This window comes from Gopherus evgoodei, chromosome 6 (genome assembly GCF_007399415.2).
Source record: "Gopherus evgoodei ecotype Sinaloan lineage chromosome 6, rGopEvg1_v1.p, whole genome shotgun sequence".
Taxonomy (NCBI): Eukaryota; Metazoa; Chordata; order Testudines; family Testudinidae; genus Gopherus; species Gopherus evgoodei.
Window position 1 is genome coordinate 132917420 of NC_044327.1, and position 17299 is coordinate 132934718.

Sequence of the window (17299 nt, forward strand, 5' to 3'; positions counted from 1 at the left end):
TACAGCAAAGATGCCAGACTGGGAAACCACAGCTAATGACACTGTCATTCAGGCTAAAGACACCCAGCTTCACCTTGGACAGAGCGCCAGCAAGATAAGCTATTTGCTGCATCCCTCACTGTGTCTCTGAGCCCCCCTACCCCCCGCCACTTGGGACTCCTCAGGTGAGCCATGGCAGGAGAGGTGGGGTTGGGGAAAAGTGGTGTAGTAAGATGAGGTCCTGAAACATAAACCCTTATCAGAGGCCCAGTATGAGGCCTGTGGCCTGAACTAAAGTAATGGTCAGGATTTTGCTAACACAAAGCAAAGTCAAGCTGTGAGCCAGAGGCAGGCCCTGCTCACAGAAGTTGGCCAGGAAAGGGCTGAGGCTGTAAAAAGAGACACACCTAAAAGGTATCGGACACCAGATATCAGAACATTCGCATAGTTGTACACACCACACGGGTAACAAGGAACAGGCTGACCCATCCCAATGACAGGGCCAAAAGGGTAACATGATGGATAGAGTTGGTTTGTTCAAACCAACACGTACAAGGTGAGAAGCGGCACCTTACTGCGTAGAGGGGTTGTACCTTTACTGTGCAGAGGGATTGTACCATGCTACGTAGAGGGGTTGCACCGCAATATGTCAGAAGTGATGTGTGACTTGTTTGTACCTGTGTATAAGAATGCATCCCTGGGGCGGCGTCTTTGTCTGGCCTAGGGGGCAGTGGAAAGTCCCGCCACTGATTGAGCTGGACCATTGACAGGGAGCCTGTATGTACTAGCTAGCAGCACCTTAGCAGCACCTTGGATCTCTGATCCAGGGGCTGGAGACTATGCTTCTCTTTGACAATAAACCTGGCTCCGGTGCCTTCGTACATTATCGGAGTCTGTGGTCCTTAGGGGTTCTCTCGGGGTCTGTGGTGCCAGCTCTCTGCGCAGAGCCGGAGCAGCACCCAGAGGGAACACGCAGGCAGCCGACTGATATCAACGTTGAATAGAGCAGAGCACCACACCGGTAGCCTCAGATGACAAGCGGTAGGGAGTAGGAGATGGGACACAATGAGATGGTTCTAATCCCTTTCCATTGGAGGGCCGGAAAAAGCTTTTCAAATGTTAATTGAGATGCTTTTTACATGTGGGAAACTGAGGCACAAAGAGGGTAAGGACCACGCCTCCAAACCATGGGGAGCTGCAGGTGGCTCAGCATCTCTCAAAACTTGGTACAAAGCGACCAAGAAGCCATATAGCAGAGCCAGGAATATACCATGTCTCCCTCTCCCAGTCCTGTGCTTTATCCCCTCTGATTTCTTGCCAGGATGTGGCTGCAGGGGTGGGGTGAGTGAGGGAGGGCAAGGGCGTGGTGTGCTCAGAGGCCAGGATGAACCCCACTGCTTCCTGCTGACAAAATGAGGTGTCTCCTTACTGGGTTAGTGTGGACAGCCCTAGAGCGCTGGGACGGGCAGTGTCACCATCCCCAGGACACGACAGGACTTTCCCCGAGATCCGACAGGTGAAGAACACACCTGTGGAATGGGAATGCCAGGCAGGGTCCCTGCCCATCTCCACCCTGTGCGTCCGGCTACACTGGGCTGGAGGGGTCATTTCCGGCTCAGGTGGATACACCCGCACAAGCACTGATGGAGCCCAGCAGTGGAGCAGCTGCCACGGGAGGTAGCTGCCCCGGAGCAATCCCGTCGGAGATCGTGGGGACGAAGCTTTGCCGCTGCTCGCATCAGGGTAGCCAGGCCACTGTGGTTAGCGCGCTGACTCCATCAGAGCTAGCCCAGGTACTGCTGCCCGAGCTGGAACGTAGGCCTGCAGCTGCAGTGCAGCCATGCCCTACAGGGAGCAGCCGGGTTCTTAACCCCAGCAGAGTTTGGTCCCTGAATTTGATTGGATCTGATCACCCGTGCATGCTGCCAGCCAAACAGCAGACCACAAACCTCGCAATGTAACCCCCCCAGGGCTGATGCCACCCCCACGGGTAACTGGCCTGGGAAAGGTGAGGCAGGGCCCTGGGCATAGGGGCTATACAGAAGGGCACCACCAAGCTAGGAGCAGACGCTGGCGTCTCTGGCCAGCCAACAGGAGCCAGGAAGATGTGGGTGGCAGGGGGGTGAGAGGTTCTCTCCCACCCCTGCTAGCAAACGCCATGGCACAGGCGGACCCCTGGAAACTCAGCACCCGCCAGCGGCAGGAAGTTCACAAAAATATTTTGACAAGGGGCACTTAGCCGAGCCGCACCCCTCCTCAGAGAGGGGCCCAGTGTAAACAGAGCGCCGGATCCCCACGCCACTAGGGCCCCCGTCACGTCCCACTCGCTGGGCGTGGGACGCCCCTGAGATGATGCGGCTGGAGCGTCTCTGCTTCATTGCTGTTAGCACTGCCCACAGCTCAGCGAGGGACCGCGAAGATGGGGCGGGGGGAGGGGGCTGTGGGAAGCTGTTTACACAACGGATTGGCTTCTTTAATTATTGTGCCGGGTCTGTCATGTTAACAAGGATAAACAAGTCGGGGGAAATCTCCCAGCTGACGCCGGGGCTTTGGCATTCACGGGGCGGGGGGAGACCAAGGCAGACCAGGGGCGGGGGGCAGGGGGTGGATTTAGTGCTCATTAAAGCGAGAGGCTGGGGACGGGGCTGCCATGAGGCTGCCAGGCGATGGCTGAGGTTCCGCCCTAGCCTGCCAGTCCCATACACCTCAGTGTGTCTGTCCTGCTAGCACAGCCCGGAGCACCCAACAGAAAAGGCCGGCTCTCCTGCCTACTGGTGCCGGGGGAGCTGGGGGACAGGAAAATCCCCCCTGGGGAATAAGATGGGAACCCAAACTAATTTTGCTTGTGCCCCCAAATCCAGTTGCAAACTGACCAGCTAGAGCTCTGAACTCACTCACCCCCTTGGGGTTTCTGAGTGAATCCCGCTGACGGCCATGCAGCTGGTCCTCACTCACACTGGGGTGGCTGAGATCGGAGCGAGGATCTCGGTGCAACCGAGGATCCCTCCTCAACACAGTCACTAATGTCCTGGGGAGTGCGCCCAGGGGCTTTGGATCGGGGCCGCACCCCAACACAGTCACTAATGCCCTGGGGAGCACGCCCAGGGGCTTTGGATCGGGGTCGCAGCGAGGCAGGCCAGCTTTAGCAGCAGTGTCTCCAGCAGGGCTGGCTCCAGGCACCAGCGCAGCAAGCAGGTGCTTGGGGCGGCCAAGAGGAAGGAGCGGCACGTCTGGCTCTTTGGGCAATTTGGCGGCAGATCCTTTGACGGGCTTGCTGCCGAAGAAGAAAGTGGCGTGGTGGAGCTGCTGCCGAAGTGCCACCGGTTGCGGATCCTCTCCCACTGCCTAGGGCGGCAAAAACCTTGGAGCCAGCCCTGGTCTCCAGGACGGGGAGAGTAAAAAAAAAACCTACAGAAGCAGCAGATCAAGTCACCCAGCTGGAACTGACCTTGGTTCCCCGCTGCCAGGTGCCCACAGCACCGCAAAACCCAACACGGCAGTGGACATTGCTTTGGCCCATGTTGGCGACCGAATTCCCCTGTGCCAATGGGTGTGTACTCACCTCCTGCTATCTGTTCCGTGGCTAAACAGTCCCCAGGGTAGATGCCAGGCAGCACTCCCAATGCTAAGGCCAGGGCTACCCTACAAACTCACATCGGCACAGCTACGTCGCTCAGGGATGTGAAAACCCCACGCAGTGAGACTGACCTCACCCCTAGTGTAGACAGCGCTGTGTCTCCGGGCGAGCTGTATGTGTCGACAAGCCCTAGGGGGTGACGGAGGAAGTGAAAACTCTGAGGTAGAGGGGGGGAGATGGCTGCCCAGCTTGGTGTGCAGAGCCCGGGTGGGGATGGGGTTAGTACGCACGTCTTCACTGATGCAGCCACCAGGCAGGCTCCGACAGCAGCCAGCGCCAAGTGTCTGTTGAGAAAGCCAGCCCCCTGCGGAGGTATTTCTCTTCCCTCGGGCTTTATTACCCGGGACATTAGCAGGGAAACTGGAGCATCAGAATTCCCTTGAGATGTCTCTGCCCCTCGTGCCTGTTCCACCTCTGACTCAGAGTCAGTCTCTGATCTGCCTAGGCGTCTATACCGGCTTATCATTGCAGTAGCTCAATGCCCAAGACAGGGAAGATCTGCCAGCTCACAGCTTGGGCCCAGTCCTGCAAGCCTAGGCAGGACTCTGTTGGAAGGTGATGGGATATTTGCCTGAGAGAGGACTGCAGGCCCATGCACTTTGTCCAAGGCCCAGGAGCTGATGTCCGGTCTTTCCTACTGCACTAGAGCCAAAGTGCAAAGTGCCCCAGGGTCACTGCAGAGCTCCAGAGGCAGATCAGCTGAAGTCCATGCAGCTCCCTGTGGCTGAGACCTTCGAAAACTCAGCTGTGGTGTGCAGACGGTGATGAGCCCATGGCAGTATTTGGTCAGAGAGTGGGTTTGCACTGGGTACCCTGCCCTTGCCCTTGCCCAGGGAGCTGTCAGCGGTTCTCTGCCCCAGCGATGTGACCAGTGGGCCAGCACAACTTGGGGATCCAGAGGTGAATTGATTACGGTGTGTGCGCACCTTCCTGCAGAGACAATACCAGGTACTAACGGACTCTCTAACCTAGCCGAGACAGGTACAAGAGCCGACAGTTGGAGGTTTAAGCCAGACACATTCAAGTGATGCAGATTTTCAGGTGAGGCTGGTTAATCATTGCACCCATGGTCCCAGGGAAGTGCTGTATTCTCCAACTCTTGATGTCTTCACACCCCAGCCTGGTGGCCTTTTGGGAAGGGAGGCTTTAGCCAAACCCAAGTTATCGGGCTTACCAGAAGGGTAACCAGATGAAACTAGCCTGGGCTATACACAAGGTCAGACTAGATGCTCTGATGGTCTTTTCTGGCCTTAAAATCCCAGACTCAAAGATGATTTATATAAATGCAAGGTGGTGTTATTCTATCGGCTCTCCATGAGGTGCCCGGAGACACACGGTGGAGCAGAAGAGCAGGGAATGTCAGATTTCACTGGATTATTAGCCAAGACCGACAGGCTCTTGGCTAATACTGAGAGGCCAAGCAAACTGGGCTTCTTAGAGACCGGGAGCACCTTTGATGGGGTCTAATGAATGCTCCTCTCTTTCTGATGAGCTCCCGGCCCCACGGCCCTTGCAGCTGCTCCGTGTTTACAGCAGGAAGAAGGGATATTTTTATTGTTTCTGACATTGGCTGCCCCGGATTATCCTAGTGTATACGGAAAGCCAAGTCAGCACCACTCTGCTAGGCTGCAGCCGGGCAGCTTGCCTGCGAGGGAGGGGAAGGAATGCAGCGGTGATAACATGTGTGTATGCGCCTGGGTGGGAGGGCGATTAGAGCCATTCAGTCAGCATGTGCAAAGAGCCTTCTCCTTCGCTCTCACCCCTGGGCAGGGCCGAGCGAGTCCTGCAGGGGAACGAGGCGGAGAGGTCGCTCCTTGCCTTTGAACGTGTTGTCTGGTTCTGCTCCTAATTCCATTAGAACTAATTGCATTTGGGAATGCGGTCTGGTGTCATGTTTTGTTTTGTTTTAAAGGCTGGGATATTAATTTGCATATCCTTACCCAGCATGCCTTTCTCAGCCCTCAGCACTTCCAGGACCTGAAATCTGTGCACAAGCAGCGAGGTTCATGGGTTGAGTTTTTGAGCCTTGAGCGATCCAACCCCCTTTGGACTCGGAGGCTGAATTCTGAGGGTTGTGTGCCCAGGAAAATGATCTGCATTTTAGATTAATAGCACATCGTAATAATCTAATCTAATTTGTAACACTCCCACCACTGTGGTTTATTGGTGAACTGTGGGTCACTTCTATGCCTCACCATAATGTATCTGTAGGGGACACTGTGCTGATGTATTGAGGTGGCAATTAACACAGCGGTCCCAGGCTGTTCTACCTTCCAGGCACAGCCAGGTTAATCTCACCTGCAGGGATCCCCAAACCTGCTGTCATCAGCCCAAGCACAGACAGCACGGTACTGAGGAACATGGCAGGCCTGGGAACAGGGAGACTCGCTGAGTGTCTACCCAGCACCTTTCCCAGTCAAACAGCACCCCCCAAGTCACCCCACTGCACCCACTTGAGTCACCCCACATCCCCCCGAGTCATCCACAACACCCACCGAGTCGCCCCACTGCATCCCTGAGTCACCCTGTAGCACCCCTCTGAGTCGTCCTGTAGCACTTTGAGTTCCCCCACATCTCTGAGTCATCCACAGCACCCCTTCAGTTGCCCCACTGCACCCCAAGTCACCCTACAACGTGCCCCTGCAGCACCCCCAAAGTCGCCCCACTGCACCCTCAAGTCACCTTATAGCACCCCCCCGAGTTATCCTGCAACAACCCTCCCAAGTCGCCCCACAGCACCCCCCCAGAGTCACCTCACAGCAGGCCATTAGGGGCAGCAATGATTCAAAAGGGAGAGCACCCCCTAGTGACGCACCCACACACCTGCCCGCAGTACAGAGCCCAACTTGCACGGTGCTGGGACACTGGGGCCAGCACTGACTCAGAGGGGAGAGTACCCCCCGTACTGCTCCAGCAGCACAGCGCCCTCTAGTGCTGCCCCAGGGTGCTCACTCTACCGAGTAGGGCTGCCGCCTCCGAGGTACAGAAACCCCAAGGAAGAGACCCCACTGCTTCTCACATCATACCACGGCACTGGCCAACCAGCTGCGCCCAGCCCTGTTTCCCAGGCCAGGCCCAGCCCCTCTCTTCCCCACAGCTCTGGGCCCCCAGACTCTGACCCCAGCCCCTGCAGTCAGACACCCCAGCCTTTGTGCCGCCACCTTTCCTTCAACCCCATGAATCTGCCCCTGCCCTGCCCCCACTTGCCACAAGCTTGCTAGTCCTGGCCACCCATCGGTGCACGGTGCTGTCTGGCTGGGACACGGGCACTGCCACCGTCTCTGAGCAGGCTTGGCAGAGCGATGTATTATCACGCAATTGACAAGACCCGGGACTTTTAATGTCCCAGGAAGACTTGCAGATTTCTCGTGGCGGCTACTTGGAAAATGGGTCGATCCTGGGAAAACCTGGGCTGATGGCAACCCTAGGAGCGAGTCACCCACACTTCTCCCTGCAGCACAGCACCCGCAATGCTGAACCGGGGCACTGGGCTCGGCACTGACTCCAAAGAGCCAACCACCCCCGTCCCGCCGGCTGCCCACTCTCACAGCTGCAAGATGGGGGCAACACTCTGTCCCTGCTAGCTGAGCGAAGGACACATTTCCTGTGACCAGCAGCACCTCATCAGCTCTTCCTACCCCTTGGGGCAGCACACTAGGGTTACCAGATGTCTGATATTAGGGGCTTTGTCTTATATACACAACTATACTCCCCACCCCTGAAAAAAAAAAGTCTCAGATTTTTCACACTTGCCATCTGGTCACCCAAAGAGTTCAAGGGCACGGCTGGGCAAGGGATCTGTCCCACGAAGGGGTAGGTAGTCGAAGGGGTAGGTAGCCTGGTGGTTTTCTGGAGATGTTTTTCTTTCTCTTTCTTTTTTTTTTTTTTTTTTTAAGGGAAGGGAGTGGGGAGCCCAGCCCCAAACCGCAGCTGGAGCCCAGCTGAAGAGCAAAGCGACTTCTAAGGCAGAGGACCAGGGGGTTGTTGTTATTTATTAGCGGCTAATGCTTGATTGTCCGCTAATCAGGCCAGAGAACAGAGACGTGGGCCATCCTGGCCCCCTGCTCACATGTGGTTTCTGTTGCTTTGCCTGTCTTCCCCTCCCCTCCCTGGTTGGGGTTTGTTTGTTTTTCTGTTAATTTGGTTGTTTTTCCATGTCGTTTTCCGTCAAACCGCATGTTTTTTCCCTTCATCTCGCCAGCCATTTAGTGACAGGCAGCTGGGGAAGGAGTCCGGCATGGAGCCCTTCTCTCCAGCTCTGGTGGGTGGCCCCCTGCCAGCTCCGGCGCTCTGCAGAGTCCAACGCGCTGCATTCCATTCCACGCGGAGCCAAGCGCTCACCTGCACTGCAGGCAATTAGGGACACATGGTACAAGCAGAGCTGGCTACTCCCCCTCGACAGATCCCCCAGCAAAGAGCAGTCATGCGCTTAACGGGCTTCTAAAGCGACGGATTCCTCCCGGCCAGCTGCTGTGCCACGCGGTGGTGCACGCTGAGGCTGACTCCCCGCCTGCTCCCGTTCACTCTGCCGCTTCCCCCGGCTTTTCTCTCTGCTCCTGCTCCAGCCTATGGAGAGCTGACCTGGGATCTAGCCCTAGACCTGTTAGAGCACTCTCCCACCTGGACGCCAACGCAAGCCGCCCTGGCTAGGATGAATGGCGGGCGACGCTGACTCTGACTCAGCAGCTCCTAGGGGCTGAGGGAGGGAGGGAGCGTGCTCATGGGTGCATGATTAGACTCAAGCTAGCTAGATGTGTCTGGGGATGGAGAAATTGGTTCCCTCCAGGGTACGGATGACCTAGGAGCTCCTTTACTGGAATCCATGGCCATTAACTCAAGTCCCCCTTCCACGTTGCCTGGGAGGCCTTCCTGGTCCCATTTGCACAGACACCTCGCTCTCCTCTCTTGGCTGGCCTTCTGCCTCTAACTAGCCTCTCCTCTCTGGCCCGTTACAATTATTTTTATAACAGACTATAAAAAGGAGAGCCATGTGCCAAACCTCAAGAGCACATCTCCGTTCCAGCCACTCCCCCGCCCTCGGGCCCTGCGTCGCCTAACTTGGAGCGTGAGCTCTTCGGGTCAGCCGGGAGCTTGGTCTGGGACGGCTCAGCTCCCCTGGGGCACTCCGGTTCCACCCCCTTCCTGACCCCGCATGATCCATTGCACAGAGCTGCGCGCCGCAGGAGAGAATTGCCTGTATGGAAAGTCCCATCGCATCCCCATCCCTCAGCACGTCTGGCCTCGCTCACCCAGCCCAAATCCCCCGGGCAGTGGGGCGCCGCTGGGAGCACCCAGAGCAGCCAAGAGTCCTGATTGCACAGCTCTGTGCAGCCTCTTAGGTGTACATGGTGTTACCGAAATGTCGGGTCCGCCTAGCTGAGAGCCAGTGACAGCCAGACAGGGATAAGGAAAGGTTGCTTTATTTTGCAGAAGAAAGGAGAGCTTTGTACCTTGGTACAAAAAACTCTACTTCATACAAAAACTAAGAATTGTTTATACACACACACAGGCTTTGGTCATGTTAGCATTTGATTGGTGGTTAGCAAACCCTGCACTTCTGCAATTTGCTCAGCAAAGACCAGCGTAGGACCAGCTTTAACTGCCTCAAGACTGATAAGGAAAGACAGTTCAAAAGTTCAGGCTACTATGTCTGTGAGGTGTCCAATTTTTCCTAATGGTTGCCAGCTATTATAAGGCTACCAGCTGTTAGGGGGGCTGCTAACTGTCACAGTCCCCACTTTGGGCCTGACAATTCAAATTGTCAGGCCCGTTATGCAATTTGCGATTAAGCTGGAGGGAGAAATATTGTGTTTTCCTACGGACAGTAGAGCTTTTAGTAACTTTCCAATATCTGCGCAATCTGTTCTGTTCACTGTGCTCGAAGACCTTCTCTACGTGAGTTCAGTGAGGGCCCGACTGGCAAGTGCCCAACCCCCAGGGCAAACAGTAAGAGGGACGTAGCCTGAAACAATTGACCCAGGGGGCCATCCGGTTCCATTCCTCATCTAGGACCCTGGCCAGGGCCTTCAGCTGGAGGAACAAGAAAGCCCATAATGGACAATTCCAGAAGGATCCACGCTTCCCATTAGTGAGTGGCTGCTTTGATCCACATGGGGCCTGGCAGTCACACAAGTCAGGCAGATTTAAATCTGCGCCTTTGACGTCTGGGCACTGACATCATCCCTTCAGGGGCGGGATTTCCTGTGCACAGAAAGTGGCTACACGTAGCCTGCTCAAAGGAGAGGCCGTGGCTTTAAAGGATCAGTGGGCATGGACCTGTTCCTGAGTGGCTCTTTTTTTAATGGCCAGCCAACGACATGACAGGATACTGAAGAGGTCGATAACTCTGCCTGTCCCCAGAAAGGGAGATCCCTTTGCAGGAGGAGGGTCCGGTGGGCTGCAGCGGCACAAACCCAGAAGCCGAGGATGGGGCCTTATGACCATTTGCACCCTCCCTTGGAACCCTGCCCTGCTGAAGGTGGGGAAGATGCCAGCACCAAGCTGTCAGTCAACTCTTGTCCTGGCCCCGTAGCAAGGGCACCAATTCTGAGTCCAACCTCCATAAGGTGCACCCCAATGCTGAGCTAAGCTGGGATTTCAGGCAGGGCCGGGGGCACCTCTACCCGGCCCAGATCCAGGCTGGAAAGCTGCTCTGAGCTCGGCGTCATTCTTGTTTTCACCCTGGGTGAAAGGAGGAGTCCTTGTCCACTCAGGGACATGCCCCTCTGCAGCAGCACATCTCTGCACTGAGGTTATTAATTCCACGAGAGGAAGAGGCAAATGAGTGAGGTGGGGGTGATGGAGGGAGAGGGGGAGGAAAAAGTTGCAGAGAGAGCTTCCAGCTAAAATCCAGGCAATTAAATTAATTACCAGAAAAAGCATCTCACCTGATTAGTTCCTTGCATATTTAATTAAGTTAGCAACATCGGGCATTCGCTTATTTCTTTATCTCCTGTTCTCTCTGCTGAGCTCACAGCCCCTGTACTGTCCGAGCTCTCCCCAGCCTGCCGCAGCCCAGAGCGAGTGAAATCCTGCGCTAATAGAAACCAGCAGGATATCAGCTCTAAAGCCGACCCATTCCCATGGGCCCCTAAGTGGATTGACGGGGATTATTATTAGTGAGGTGCTTAGCAGATGTAAGAGCCATTGCAAAGTCACGGCTATGCCACAGCTGGAAAGGAGCCTTCAGAGGCGACAAGCTGAGCCAGGCCCCCTCCTCCTCCCTCCAGATCTGGACTCCAGCTTCCCCTTCCCTGAGTGCAGAGCTCAGCTGCTCCCAACCCCGTTTCCAACAGGAAGGATTTCTGGTGGAAGTCAGTGCCTCTCCCAGCACAGGGACGGCATTGGGTGTCATGCCCCCCAAAGTCACCCTGGAGCCAGAGAGGCTCTGAACTGGGGGAAGGGGGGCACAGAACGGGCCCCAAGGGTGAGTCCAGCCTGAACGAGAGTCACTTACTCAACAGGGTTGCCACTAAATGATGCACCCACTCTGGCCTCTCCACTGCACAAGGCCTCATCAATCCACCATCCAGCCCCTCTACGGTTTCTCTGCCACCTCCCGCCCCCTCCTCCCCATCTGCAGATTTCCTCTCCTTCTCCTAATTCCGCCCAGCTCTGGATCACCCCAGCAAACCACCCTCTTGCTGCTCCGTCACCGGCAACTCTTGATAAGGTGCCTCCGGGGGCCCTTCGCCCACAAGAAGTGGTTCTCTCCTCATTTTGTCTGCCATGCTCTTTGCTTGCAGCCACAAGCCACTGGCCTCCCTGGCTCACAGGTCTAAAGCCCCAGGGCTTATTTGCTCCCTTCAATCCCCCACTTGTACCTAGCTGGGTTTGGTCCCACCCTCTCTGGACAACATCTTGCTGACTTCCTACAAGAACAGATCCATTGTGACCTTCTGCCCTCGGTCCACACCCTGTCCTCGTCCCTACCCATCACACATACCAAGGATTCTCATCTGATCTGCTCCTCTCCCCCGGATACCAGCCCCTCTAGCTACTGAGCGTTCTTCACCCATGGAAAAAAGAGTCAATGACTGGATCTTAAGGCATATGTAGGAGGAGACAGAGTTAAGATTACACCTGAATTCTGGCATTTCCTGACTTGCGTGTCCCTCGCTTTACAATCTGAATAATGTCTGTTTAATATGTGTGCACGGGGGTGTGTGTAGATTAATACAGCATCATCCTGCCACAGCGTTACACTTCACAGGTGGCATGTGACTGGGTTGGCTGCTTCTGATGCGCCCCCTTGTGACTCAGGGTCACATGCCAGGCAGCCTGCCTCAGTTTCCCTTTTGGGACCTCGCAAATAAAACTTCCCGGAAGGCTTTTTCTTGCGCAAAAGTATCCCTCCTTGAGGACTGGGTTTATTAATATAAAAGAAACTGTGAATAAAACTCCAGCTCCCAAACAGTCCACTCATAAGTCCACAGAACCCAAGGTTTTCCTTCCCCTTCCCAGGCCTCCTAGCCTGGAGCAACTCTCAGGGTCTTCCCTGCAGGAGCCTTTCCTCGCTCTCTGCGGACTCTGCTACAGCTTCCTGGGCTTTCCCCTTCACTGCAGCCACCTGCTGCCCTTTTAGGGAACTACCTGATTGAACCCAGGTGTGCCTCACTCTGGGGTGAGCCACCCTGGTACCTGACTGCTCCGGGATTGATGTTCACCATTCATGGCTGGTTAGTTAGGCTGAAGACGCCTTTCATGACAGATCATTTGTCACCCCGCTGGCCCCTTGGATGGACCCAGTAAGGTGAAACAAGCATTTAGAGAAAAGACCCATGATGCACCGGGCTAGATGGCCTGAACCCAGGAATCTTGGCCAATATTGTCACCTACACGCACATCCCGTCCTGTGAAATACAATTGCCATCACCTATATGCTCCGAGTTCTGTGAATTCTAGTGCCGTCGTGTACAAACACATGCTCATAGTCTCCCACCCAGCAACTACGATCATTAATGCCTTGCTCCAGCCACTCATCTGAGACGGCCCCACCGCAGCACGGCCAGAATTGCCCCTTAGAGCTAAGCACGCTTTGCCGATTGCTAGGAGAATCTCCCCCTTCCCTCAATCCACAATGGCGGACGTGAGTCCATTATTCCTCCGGGCTGCACCATCACGTGGGCGTGGATGGGAGAGCATCACCTTGCACCAAGTGAGCCAAGCATCAGTTACCCTGTGAGAGGGGGGCCAAGTGGGGGGAGGAGATGCCCAGTGCTGGGTTGTGTTATCGGGGTACGGTGCAGAATAGATAAGCAGGGAGCTGACATCAGGAGGGGGCCGTGCAGCTCTCACGGTCTATCCCCAAGGAGGCACCCAGACCTCGCGCTACGACGTACTCACTTCCCACTTTCAGGTAGGTCTGGTATTTGAGGTGCCACGAGGAACCTTCGTAGCAGGCGTACTGGCCGCTGTGCGTGAGGTCGACGTTTCGCAGCACCAGGCGTGACCCGTTGAAGTGGGACTCATCGATGTCGGTGCCGTTGGCCGTCCAGGTCACGGCTGCATCCCAGTCCATCGCCCCGCACTGCATGGTCACGTCCGCGCCCAGCCGCTCGTACTGGACGTGGGTGTCTGAGGAGACAGAAGGAGAAGCCTGAGGTGAGCTCTAAGCATGTCTAAGTGAGCCATGCTTGGGGGCATGAAAATGGTGGAGCCTCTGAGAGAGAGACACACACACCCCAGAGCTACCCTGAAGAAAGTGTGAGAGTTAAGTCACCCCACAGCATGACCCGAGCACAGCTCCGGAGCCAGGCCCTGGCGGGTTCTAGTCCCAGCTCCGAGCACATCCTTTAAATCCTTCTTGATGCCTCAGCTTCCTCCCCTACACCGCACTGGCACTGGCACGGGCCTGCACACTCCAGTAAGCTGCTTGGAGATCTACAGCGGGAAGAGTTCCCACTCATGCCAAGCCCTCTCCTCGTCAGCCCCACTTCCCACGGCAGGGCTTACGAAGGCAGAGAGAGCTCGCCTGGCTCACCTCAGCGCTACGGCTTAGCGGGCTGGACGCTGACCCGGCATCCAAACCCCATCTACTCTAGTCCTGTCAGCCTCCTGGGGGACCTTGGGCTGGTAGCTTCAGCGGGAGAAGGGTCCCTCCTTACTGCTGAGCTGGGCGAGGTAGGCAAAGGAGTTCCCTTTGTTTGCCATCTGCTTTAACCGTGACAATCATTCGGGCTTTTCCTCTGCGGACCACAGAGCCTTTCCCAAAGGGTGCGGGGCACAGCCCATCGTCCCCAGCTGCCTGTGCCCCAGCAACAGAGCCAACCTGTTCTACTGGTTGGTACTCCTCTGCTGGGGGACTGGTGCTACTGGGCACCCAGAGGCTGTGACAGAGATTGAGAGTTCGTGGTTTCTACCAGGTCATTTGTCTCTCGTCAGGCACAGGCAGCAGTGACGAGAATGGCATTGTGTCAGGCAGCAGTCGGTCCCTGTGTCTGGGAGGGAGGGAGATGTAACACCCACAGCTTCAGGATAGGACAAACACTGCAGAGGCAACACGCCAAGAGAGAGGCTGGATGATTGTTGCTGGTGGTACAGGATGGTTATGAACAAGGGGAAAAGCTCAGGCATTAGGACAGGGAAGATGATGATTACGCACAAAGGAACATTCATTCACAGGCAGTCAGACTCTGTTTCCAGGTGGTAAAGCTGGCTGGAAAAGTTCAGATGGGACATGCTTTCTGTGGAGTTTGCTGGTTCAACATTCAAACGTTTTGTGGAGACGGTTCAGTTTCAGCAAAGGTTCAATGGAAGCCAGGCAGCATTTGAATCCTGCCTGCCAGGAAGGTTTCCATTGGAAACTGGCCTGGTTTCCTGCCAGCTCACCCGCCCGGCTCCTTGGCACACTGCCCGGTGGGCTGACATGGAGCTGGGAGTCCCAGCTCCCACGCTCGCAGCACCTCAGCAGACTGGGCTTCCAGTCTCCCCATGTAGTCTGACTCAGAGCTGGGAACCCCAAGGCTTCGAGGGTCTGTGGCATCCTGCCAGGTGCACTCCCATGGAATCGGGGACCTCAGGGCTTCCAGGGTCCACAGCTGGCCGATTACGCTGGGTGTGCAATTTGCCCAGGAATGCGGGTCTCCCCGTTCCTGGGAACCTTCCAAAACAGCTCAAAATCCAGCTACACACAGAAACGCAAAGGGACAGACGGCATGTGTGGGAAGTGGGGGTACGGCTGAAGGGGCAGTAAAGGGAAAATTTTATACCTAGACCTCCTTGATCTTGACCCCCCCCACACACACACTAACCCAGCTCTGGGTGCCCTACACACAGCTCTCCCAACATCCCTCGACCCTGATCTGCAGCACGGCTGTTATTCCAGCCCTGGGCTCCCCATATTCAACTCCACTGGCGTTCCTCAACCTTGACCTGCAGCCCCCGCCACCACAGTGTTCCTACCCCTTCCCCAGCAGCATTTCCAGCCATCCCTCAGTTCTCACTTGGAGCGTGCACTCCTCTTGGGCAGGCACTGCAATCGGCACTGGATTGCACGCCTGAGCGGGGCTGCAAACCCACATGGGCGAAGGCGAGAGGCCATCTCCCAACCCACGCCTCTCGCTCCCTCCTCTTCCACCTCTAATGCTGCTTTTGGAACGAGACTGACTGGCGCACAGGCACCACGTCCGATGCCGCTGACGAGGAGCCTGACCGGAGAACGCACCGGAGTGTGAGAAGCAGGAGAATCAAACCGCCAGGTCAGCACTGGGATGATTCTTCATTATTCGTACTGCTGTAGTGCCTAGGGGCCCTAATCACGGACCAGGACCGGACCAACACAGGGACTCCCCCTGCGTGGGCACCAGTCCACGTTGCCCAGGTCTCTGGGTACGTTGGCACAGCAACAAAACCCCCATAGAAACGAGCCTCAGAGCTCGGGTCAACAGAGGCCGGCGCATGGGGCTTGCACTATGGCGCGAAAACTAGCTGTGCAGACATTCCTGCTTGAGCTGGAGCCCAGGCTCTGTGACCCTCCCTCTCACCGGGTCCCCCGAGCAGGAATGGTGACTATTTTTAGTGCTGTAACGCGAGCCCACATCTGTAGACCCAGTCTCTGAGCCTCACAGCTGGGTTTTTGATGTTTGCAGTGTGTTCGTACCCGCTGCGTCCTGGAGGAAGGCTGGGCAGCACACAGGGCTGCAGAATGGCCTCTGGCCATGCACTGTGGCCTTCCCTCTGCAGAGCAGCCTTTATAGAGGCACAGGTGATCACTGCACTTCGGTGCAAAGCTTACCCACGAGGGACACAGCATGCCCCCGGGGGGCCATTCCAGATGGAGGGCTGTGGGTGGCCAGCTGTGAATATTTGCGTACACGGGATGTGAGTGTCTGTGTGTATATGGGGACTGTATGCAAATTGTGCGTGTGTTATCCTGTGAGGGGAGATTCAGTGCTCACGTGGGGGCAGAGCATGAGGCTAGTACTGAAACCGGCCCTACATGCCCTTGGAAATGTCTCTGATAGCAGCCAGGTCCCAGGCAGCGCTGTGGGGAGAGTGCAGAGGTTCCGAGCCACCTGCTCCTTGCCCAGCGTGCCGCTCTGTGGGGCTGGAATCATCCTGTCCCAAAGGGGGTGTGTGACGTTATTGATATAATCTGGGACCATATAGAACATGGTTGCAACCAAGGTCCTGTAGTGGCACTAAATCTTATGTAAAGGGGGTCATATAAGGTGTCTAAGCACCAGGTTATGGGTTACTGGTTATGATTATGCTGTCTATAAGTATGTATCATTTTGTAGTTGAAGTTATGAGTATTGGCTCTATACTGTCTGTATTTCAAATTGGTGCTGTAGTTCTGGGTGACACCCCAGACAAGTTGGTGTTAGCTCTGCCTAGCCTGCTTGATGGCCCATTAAGGACCATCAGCTACACAACTGACCCATGGAGAGAAGGCAGATACACCTTGTAACTCAGCAAAGTGTGCAGGGACTTGCCCATGTGACTCCAGACTCCATTTTGCTGTAATTTTCCACAGTAAGAACAAAGAGGTTCTTACACCTGGAAAAGCCTATATAAGGCTGATGCCTCATCTCCATCTGGTCTTCAGTCCTGCTTCTTACCTCTGGAGGGACTTTGCTACAAACTGAAGCTCTGAACAAAGGACTGATGACCTATCCCAGAGGGGGATGTACTCCAGAGACTTGATTTGAACCTGCAGTTTACTCCATCCCTGCTACAAGCCTGAACTAAGAACTTTTCCATCACTGTATGTAATTGATTCCATTTAACCAATTCTACTTCTCATCTCTACCTTTTTCCCCTTATGAATAAACCTTTAGATTTTAGATTCTAAAGGATTGGCAACAGCGTGATTTGTGGGTAAGATCTGATGTGTATATTGACCTGGGTCTGGGGCTTGGTCCTTTGGGATCGAGAGAACCGTTTTCTTTTATTGGGGTGTTGGTTTTCATAACCATTCATCCCCAGGACGAGTGGCACTGGTGGTGATACTGGGAAACTGGAGTGTATAAGGAAATTGCTTGTGTGACTTGTCGTTAGCCAGTGGGGTGAAACCGAAGTCCTCTTTGTCTGGCTGGTTTGGTTTGCCTTAGAGGTGGAAAAACCCCACCCTTAGGCTGTGACTGCCCTGTTTGAGCAATTGGTCCTGAATTGGCACTCTCAGTTGAGTCCCGCCGGAACAGCATCGTCACAGGGCGGCAGGTCATTTCAGGGAGGCCGCAA

General features: G+C 55.4%; 1 protein-coding gene across 5 annotated transcripts in view; it reads right to left on the bottom strand.

Moving 5' to 3' along the window:
- The window catches only part of CNTFR (ciliary neurotrophic factor receptor), a 474506-nt gene that overhangs the window by 146488 nt on the left and 310719 nt on the right, over positions 1-17299 (bottom strand). For all 5 annotated transcript variants that reach the window (XM_030567637.1, XM_030567636.1, XM_030567633.1 and 2 more), the window contains one exon: positions 12962-13192. In XM_030567637.1, the coding sequence (XP_030423497.1) occupies positions 12962-13192 (231 nt within the window). The remainder of the gene's footprint in view (positions 1-12961; positions 13193-17299) is intronic.